General features: G+C 39.2%; 1 protein-coding gene across 1 annotated transcript; it reads right to left on the bottom strand.

Annotated features, from left to right (window-relative positions):
• Positions 1-8,294: 8,294 nt before the first annotated feature.
• Positions 8,295-8,872, bottom strand: LOC113289990 (auxin-responsive protein SAUR23-like). Its single transcript, XM_026539454.1, has one exon. It carries the CDS (start codon positions 8,752-8,754, stop codon positions 8,473-8,475), a length of 282 nt encoding a protein of 93 aa, XP_026395239.1. The 5' UTR covers positions 8,755-8,872; the 3' UTR covers positions 8,295-8,472.
• Positions 8,873-9,641: the final 769 nt, after the last annotated feature.

The raw sequence follows: 9,641 nt of genomic DNA, 5'->3' as shown, positions 1-9,641 counted from the left end.
TCTCAAACTCTTCCATCCAATCCAAGGTTGTCAATCCCACTTGAAGTTGTGAAGTCATAATCTTAATATTAAATAAAAAAAGCAAGTCCATGTGCAAGTGTTAGTCTGTAAGTTTCAACAAGCAGAGGATGACCTAAGTTCTGAGCCTACTGTCCTAACAAGGTAATGAAATGATTGAAACTGACTAGTTAATAACTGCATGTAGGTGTTCAATATGGCATGATTACTTATGTCATACATACATGCTATGATGATATGACTTTTTGCAATCTAGTACTATTTGCTGCTGAAACAGATTCTTACCTTTTCATAAAAAGTATTGGTCATTGATAATTTGACACATGACAACTGAATAATAAATTTTGCTAAATCTCTTGTTAGATTCTTGTTTTCTTTAGGCAGTTTGAAAGAGAGAGATCACGGAGAGGGTCCATATTATGAAGAAATGGAGAATTTTCTAGATCATACATATTTCCTACTACTGTGGTGAACTTTCTACCAAGGTGCAGTTTTGCAAGTCCATAATAAGCCAATCTGGTTTGCTGTTTTACTGACTTTTTTTTTTGCTTAGTGGTTAGTCACGGAATTCAATAATCCGGCACATTAACCTATAAGCATTCTAGTTTCGCTAAGGAGGGAATTTAGGTTCGATCATGATTCAATTCGGGTCTCACAATTTTGGTTCTTTCCTTGGGTCTCCTCCAAAATGGAACGAAACAAAGATTCAGTTTGCGCGATCGAAATCTGGTCTAGTACAATTAAAACTTTAAAGTTAGCTAGGAACATATTGTTGCGCTAAAATCCTGCGGAAGCGATTTGCACAACTACACAATGGTACTCCAAATATTACAAAGAATACAAACTAAAGAAGATAAAAGAGACAAGAATTTAACGAGGTTGAATCCTCGGGAAAAACAAGAGATTTATATATTATCGTTTGGGAGAAAACATATAAACTCTAAGAGAGAAAGAAGAATTTTTTTTGGTGTGTCTTTCTAGGTTCTCTACTAGGCTATTTATATACACATAGGTAGGGATTAGGGTTCCATAACTTAGCTAATAAGTTCCTAGTCTTTAGGATCAAGAAAGCTAATTAAGAGTTATCTTAACTCTTAATCCTAATCTGTTGGTGACCGACTAAAATTTGGTTTATCCCAAATTAGTCTCACCGACTTGGAGAGTTTTAGTTTCTCCAAACTCTTATACACCGACCTATTCAACAATTCTCCACCTCGGATCATGCATTCATGCATGAGACAATCATTAACAAAATCACCTTCGTCTTCCAACGTCGATTGCGCCATAGGCTGCCTACGTATCCTCTGCAAGGAATCAAACCGACCATAGTTCACTCAATGGCCTTACTAGAAGGCCTCCACCACGTTCCTAAGAACCTCCATGTGAAATATCCGGCCTTGTACATACCATCGCATACATCAATCTACCAACAACACTAGCATATGGGACTTGGGCCATATACTCACGCTCTTCTTCAGTAGTGGGAGACATATCAAAACTCTACTTAAAATGAGGAACAAGGGGAGTACTTACAGATTTAGTTCCTTCGTAGATACCAAATTTCTGTAACACTTTCTTCAAGTATGCCTTTTGAGACAAACAAACTTTACCCTTCTTTCTGTCACGTTGAATCTCCATGCCAAGAATCTTCTTAGCTTCTCCCAGATCTTTCATTTCAAACTCAGTTGACAATTTTTGCTTCAAATTATCAATCTCTTTCTTGTTATTCGATGCTATCATCATATCATCGACACACAAGAGAAAATATATGAAAGACCCATCACGTAGCTTCTTTAAGTATACACAATGGTCATAGTGACTTCTTGTGTATGTCTGGCGAATCATAAACTGATCAAATCGCTTATACCACTATCTTGGAGACTGTTTTAGCCCATACAACGATTTCTTCAGCTTGCATACACAATCTTCTATTCCAGCAACTTTGAACCCACTCGGCTGAGTCATATAAATCTCCTCTTCTAGATCACCATGTAAGAACGTCGTCTTCACATCTAGATGAACTAGGTCTAAATCATACTGTGCTACCAAGGCCAACAAAATTCGGATTGATGAGTGTTTCACAACTGGAGAGAACACCTCATTGTAGTCAATCCCTTCCTTTTGGGCATAACCTTTTGCAACTAACCTTGCCTTGTAGCGTACTTGATTCATCTGAGATCCTTATTTCTTAGCATATACCCATTTGCACCCAATGGCCTTCTTACCGTTCGGAAGCTTCGTAAGAATCCATGTGCCATTCTTGTAAAGAGACTCCATCTCATCCTGCATAGAAGCTTCCCATTCTTGATGCTCTACACTGTGTATAGCTTCAAAATAGGTATTAGGAATACCTTCTTCAACAACTGGTAATGCATAAGCTAAAAAATCATTCATCCAACAAGGTTTCCTGATTGATCTTCTCGGTTTGCTGGTTGCTATGGTCTCAGTGACCGTAGCTTCTGTATCTTCCACTGCTTCATGTTCCTCTTCATAAACATCGTCACTATCATTTGGAACTTCAGTAATTACCTCCCTTGTAGACGTCACGCCTTCGGAAGTATTCGTAACAGATACATACTTAGATGGAATTAGTGGAGTTGCATCTATCTCCACCTGCTGCAAAGGCTCACTAGTATTGGTTCTTCTGTTCTCCACCTGCTGAGAACCCCAAGACTTTACCATAGACGCTTCATCAAATGTAACATCTCTACTCATGACTATCTTCTTCTCTACTGGATTCCAAATTTTGAACCCTTTCACTCCTTTCTTCACACCCAAAGATGCCTTTAACAGCACGGCTATCAAGCTTGTTTTCACTAACATGATACCAAGCAGGGCAACCAAAGATATGAATTGAGTCATAGTCATAAGTTGGTTTACCATACCACTTCTCCATCGGAGTTTTACCTTCTAATGCAGCTGATGGCAACCTATTAATGAGGAAGCACGCATATGTAACTGCCTCATCCCAAAACGCTTTACCTAATCCAACATTAGATAACATACATCGTACCTTCTCCAGCAAAGTACGATTCATGCGTTCAGCTACCCCATTTTGTTGCGGTGTCTTCTTAACTGTGAAGTGCCTCTGTATTCCCTCATCCTGAAATACTTGCAAGAATGAATCACTTTTGTACTCTCCACCATTGTCCGAACGTAGTACCTTGATCTTTCTACCAGTTTGAGTCTCAGTAGCCTTTTTCCACCTCAAAAAAACTTTTAGGACTTCATCCTTATGCCTCATGATGTACACCCATACTCGCCTAGAATAGTCATCAATAAAAGGAACGAATCCTCCCAATGATGCATTCTTGGAGGGACCCCAAACATCTGAGTGAACATAATCAAGAACTCCACTAGTGTTGTGGATTGCTGTGCCAAAACTTGTTCTTGTTTTCTTGCCTTTCACACAATGTTCACAAAACTCTAATTTGCCGGCAATAGCACATTTCGATAAATCTTGGCGAATTAAAGAGTGTAACGACTTATCACCTGGATGTGCAAGTCGCATATGCCATAACTTCGTGGTCTTCATCGCTGCAGTCTCGATGTGTTCAGAAATTGACACATCTCCTGTTACTGTACTCCCAGTTAAGTAGTACAAGTTATGATGCCTTGTTCCCTTCATGATTACCAACAATCCAGAGATTATCTTTAGAATGCCATTTTCAACGACTAACTTGTAGCCCTTAGCTTCCAAAGTTCCGAGCGAAATCAGATTCTTCTTCAAAGCAGGTACGAAACTTACTTCCTTCAGTTCCCGAACCATACCATCATGCATCTTGATTCGAACACTACCAATGCCGATCACCCTGCAGGTATGATTATTCCCCATACGTACTTCTCCATCAAACTTCTCGAAGCTTGAGAACCAGTCCCGATGAGGACATATGTGATAAGTAGCACCAGAATCTAGTACCCATGTACCATCAGTTACGATACAAGCTGATGGTGTCACAGTCAGTGAGAAATCCGAAGCTACATCTGAATCATCACTTGCCTTAGCAATGTTCACCTCGGTCTTGTTGTTATCTCCTTCTCTATCTTTACGCTTGGTACAATCCTTAGCCCAATGGCCAAAGTCATGACACCATGCACATTCATCCTTCTGCAGACGCGCTCTTGACTTTGAACGCCCTTTCACTTTGCCACGATCACCATTCTTCTTTTTCCTGTCTGTTGAACGACCTCTTGCAAGAAGCAAATCACTGTTAGCTTCACTTGACAGGTCTTCACGGTCCATCTTCCTGAACTCCTCACAACGCAATGTTGTAGTGACCTCAGCGTATGTCATCTTATCCTTGCCATGCATTAAAGCCTTAATCACGGGTTCAGACCTTTCAGGAAGAGAGTTTATCAGACACAAAGCTTGTTCCTCGTCGTTGATCTTCTCATCATAGTTAACTAACTCAGCAAGAAGTTTATTATATGAATTCAGGTGCTCTGTTAGAGTTGCACCTTTCTTCATTTTATAGCGATACAAATTTCTCTTAAGATGTATCCTATTAGCCACGTTCTTCACAAGGTACTCCTTCTCTAGCTTTTCCCAGAGATCCTTAGCTGCAGTCTCGTGCTGATTATTAACTCTTACTGACGTTGCTAAACACCCACGAATCGAACCCAGACATAATTTATTCATCTTGTTCCACTGCTTGTCAGACATCTCCGCTGGCCAACCTTCTAGAGCTTCTTCTAGGTCAAGATGAACAAGAGCATCCATTACGTCTGTTCTCCATAAACCAAAGTTATTGGTTCCGGTGAACTTTTCAACCTTCAGTTGTGATCTATGAGAATGAAGTATTTCTTCTTTTGTTTCTTTATCTTTACTTTTGGACTCCAAATGTTCTCCTAAAGGATCTTTCGGATCAACTGGATCTTTCCCGTCAACCATTGTTCACAAACAACCAAATATAGATAAAAAAACTAAACTTTGAGATCAGAATTACCTCAAACAACTTCATAAAAAATACTCCCGCGGCTATATTATGAATACCGAAAATTCCAAGAACCTAACCCGAGCTCTTGATGCCAATTGTTGCGCTAAAACCCTGCGGAAGCGATTTGCACAGCTACACAATGGTACTCCAAATATTGCAAAGAACACAAACTAAAGAAGATAAAAGAGACAAGAATTTAACGAGGTTGAATCCTCGGGAAAAACAAGAGATTTATATATTATCGTTTGGGAGAAAACATATAAACTCTAAGAGAGAAAGAAGAATTTTTTTTTTGGTGTGTCTTTCTAGGTTCTCTACTAGGCTATTTATATACACATAGGTAGGGATTAGGGTTCCATAACTTAGCTAATAAGTTCCTAGTCTTTAGGATCAAGAAAGCTAATTAAGAGTTATCTTAACTCTTAATCCTAATCTAACTTGGTGACCGACTAAAATTTGGTTTATCCCAAATTAGTCTCACCGACTTGGAGAGTTTTAGTTTCTCCAAACTCTTACACACCGACCTATTCAACAATTCTCCACCTCGGATCATGCATTCATGCATGAGACGATCATTAACAAAATCACCTTCGTCTTCCAACGTCGATTGCGCCATAGGCTGCCTACGTATCCTATGCAAGGAATCAAACCGACCGTAGTTCACTCAATGGCCTTACTAGAAGGCCTCCACCAGGTTCCTAAGAACCTCTACCCCCAAGGGTCTCACCAAATCGGAAGAATGTGGATCAATTTCGATCAATGACGAAACTTGACCCCAGATACTACTTTCGTTAACATATCAGCTGGATTGTCTTTGGTATCGATCTTCACAAGTAGAATGTCTTCTTCTTCCAGAATTTCTCTAACAAAGTGAAATCGAACATATTTATGTTTGGTTCTGGCATGATGCACTTGATTCTTAGCCAAGTAAATTGCACTAAGACTATCACAATGCACAGGAAGTTGTTCCTGCACAACACCCAAGTCATCTAGCAAACCCTGTAACCATATAGCCTCCTTAAATGCTTCAGTCACTGCCATATACTCCGCTTCAGTAGTTGAGAGAGCCACAGTAGACTGCAAAATCGATCTCCAACTAACCGGTGCTCCAGCCAAGGTAAATACATACCCTGTAGTTGAACGCCTCTTGTCCAAATCACCAGCATAGTCAGAATCCACATAACCAACACACAGCTGATTGTTCCCATCTTCCTTCACAAACTCCAAGCCAACATCAACAGTACCATAAATATACCTCAAAATCCACTTCACAGCTTACCAATGTCCTTTACCAGGATTATGCATATAACAGCTGATCATACTTACTCCATGTGAAATATCCGGCCTTGTACATACCATCGCATACATCAATCTACCAACAACACTAGCATATGGGACTTGGGACATATACTCACGCTCTTCTTCAGTAGTGGGAGACATATCAAAACTCTACTTAAAATGAGGACCAAGGGGAGTACTTACAGATTTAGTTCCTTCGTAGATACCAAATTTCTGTAACACTTTCTTCAAGTATGCCTTTTGAGATAAACAAACTTTACCCTTCTTTCTGTCACGTTGAATCTCCATGCCAAGAATCTTCTTAGATTCTCCCAGATCTTTCATTTCGAACTCAGTTGACAATTTTTTCTTCAAATTATCAATCTCTTTCTTGTTACTCGATGCTATCATCATATCATCGACACACAAGAGAAAATATATGAAAGACCCATCACGTAGCTTCTTTAAGTATACACAATGGTCATAGTGACTTCTTGTGTATGTCTGGCGAATCATAAACTGATCAAATCGCTTATACCACTATCTTGGAGACTGTTTTATCCCATACAACGATTTCTTCAGCTTGCATACACAATCTTCTCTTCCAGCAACTTTGAACCCGCTCGGCTGAGTCATATAAATCTCCTCTTCTAGATCACCATGTAAGAACGCCGTCTTCACATCTAGCTGAACTAGGTCTAAATCATACTGTGCTACCAAGGCCAACAAAATTCGGATTGATGATTGTTTCACAACTGGAGAGAACACCTCATTGTAGTCAATCCCTTCCTTTTGGGCATAACCTTTTGCAACTAACCTTGCCTTGTAGCGTACTTGATTCATCTGAGATCCTTCTTTCTTAGCATAAACCCATTTGCACCCAGTGGCCTTCTTACCGTTCGGAAGCTTCGTAAGAATCCATGTGCCATTCTTGTAAAGAGACTCCATCTCATCCTGCATAGCAGCTTCCCATTCTTGATGCTCTACACTGTGTATAGCTTCAAAATAGGTATTAGGAATACCTTCTTCAACAACTGGTAATGCATAAGCTAAAAAATCATTCATCCAACCAGGTTTCCTGATTGATCTTCTCGGTTTGCTGGTTGTTATGGTCTCAGTGACCGTAGCTTCTGTATCTTCCACTGCTTCATGTTCCTCTTCATAAACATCGTCACTATCATTTGGAACTTCAGTAGTTACCTCCCTTGTAGACGTCACGCCTTCGGAAGTAGTCGTAACAGATACATACTTAGATGGAATTAGTGGAGTTGCATCAATCTCAGATACATACGAGGTTGAATCCTCGGGAAAAACAAGAGATTTTTTTTTGGTGTGTCTTTCTAGGTTCTCTACTAGGCTATTTATATACACATAGGTAGGGATTAGGGTTTCATAACTTAGCTAATAAGTTCCTGGTCTTTAGGATCAAGAAAGCTAATTAAGAGTTATCTTAACTCTTAATCCTAATCTAACTTGGTGACCGACTAAAATTTGGCTTATCCCAAATTAGTCTCACCGACTTGGAGAGTTTTAGTTTCTCCAAACTCTTATACACCGACCTATTCAACACATACTTTTTCGTGGACAGATTCGTGGCTGTGGTTTAAATTGGAAAGCCAGACTACAGAGTATTGTGAGGACCTAGCTTGAGATTGCTGAACCAAGGACCTTACAAACTGGCTGCTACGAGTATTGTGGTAAGTTTTTTATTGAAAATTAGCAGCTGTTTGCTAATAATGCCCATACCACATATTTTCAAGTAGAAATCAGGTATTCAGTGAGGTGTTGCTATGGTACTGGTATCTAACTATTGGTACAAATTGTACACTTGTTGTGAATGTTCTTCTGTTCTAGAACTATAATCTTTGAGTTGGTTTTAACTGATTCTCATTGCTAGAATTGTTATGGAGAAGTTACTTCGCTGAGTGAGTAACTAGGAAGTTGGAACTTCCATATGAGGTTCTTATATAGCTCAAAGAAACATGACACTGAACTAACAGATATTAATATAGGCTTAGAACTAAACAACAGATCCATCAAGATTCGAAGTTGTAACGGATGTAATCATGTAAAGGAATAAGTCTTGTATTAATGATTCTTTAAATGGGAGAGTCTTTTCTAACTCTGCACAATCAATTAATGAAAAAAAGAAGGGTTTTTTTACATGGGTGTAACAACCCCTCTACATGAAAAATTTCCTATCTAAATCGCTAGAAACTGTCTGTTGTTCACCCTCTTTTCATGAAGCCCTCATTTGAGAAGTGAGATCAACGAAAGCGGACACTTTGCAAGGAATGGTGAGACCTCCCATTGGGTGATCGAATCCAAATTCTTCTTCAGCACGGCTTAATAAGTCTTGGAATGCAGGATGGTTCAAGTAAGATACTGGAACAATGAATCTCTTCTTTTCAGTCTCTCCCACGTAAACAGCACAATGTCCTTTTGGAACATCCACAACGGATGATGCCCTTTTCAGAATATGCTTGGATTGAAGGGCCATTGAACGTAAACCGATACCCATTGTAGTAAGTGAAGTGTAAAGAGTGATAGATCTTAAAAGGCTTGTCAAAAGATAGCTGAAAGCTGTAAGAGTTTGTAGCGAGATAATTGAAGACTTGATGAATATGAATGGTTCATGGTGTGTAGGTATTTATAGACTTCAACGGAGAATCAATTATTTGTTTGTCCTTCAAATGGATTTTGCGTATTGAAAGAAATGCGGTAATCGGGCAAGTCTGAGGACCTACTTGTTTGCTGATCACATGGCTTTGCTCATGCAATTAAACGTAAACGCTCAGCGGTTTAGCAGCCCACACTCCCACTTGAAGTCTTAAGTCACACTCTTATTCGTAGAGAAAACTAAGGCATGTGATGATGTTAGTTTCCAATTATCAGAGAGGTAACCATGACAACAGCGCTGGGCCTACGTTTCGTAACAGAGATATAAATACATGCATATGTCAAAACATGGCTTGATTGATTATACACACCATCCTAGTAGATACCTGATACTACTATATGATTATTGCATTATTTGCTATGGAATCTTTCGCTTACCTTGTCAGAATATACAGTTTTTTGCGTCGGTCATCAAGGCATGAAAATATAGTAGCAGATTTGTATATCTCGTTTATTGGATTCTTAAAATAGAAAATGATTCCCCTTAACTGCCCATTTCCGGAGGGTGCAATGGATCAGCAACAAAAAAATATTTTACTTTTACGTACGGCCGACCGTCCGTAAATATTCAACTTTATAACTTTTAATTAACCTTTCTCCTAAAAATAAAAAAGGATGAAAAGAGCAAGGCCGGAAATGACATTTGAATTCCGTTGGTACTGTTAGCTTATCATATATGTGAATTGTGAAGTCTGGAATCTATTAACCATACATTTCCAGATTTCCTCG

Source organism: Papaver somniferum, chromosome 1 (assembly GCF_003573695.1).
Source record: "Papaver somniferum cultivar HN1 chromosome 1, ASM357369v1, whole genome shotgun sequence".
NCBI lineage: Eukaryota > Viridiplantae > Streptophyta > Magnoliopsida > Ranunculales > Papaveraceae > Papaver > Papaver somniferum.
Note: the sequence above shows the minus strand (reverse complement) of the source record. Positions and strands in the feature narration are given on the sequence as shown.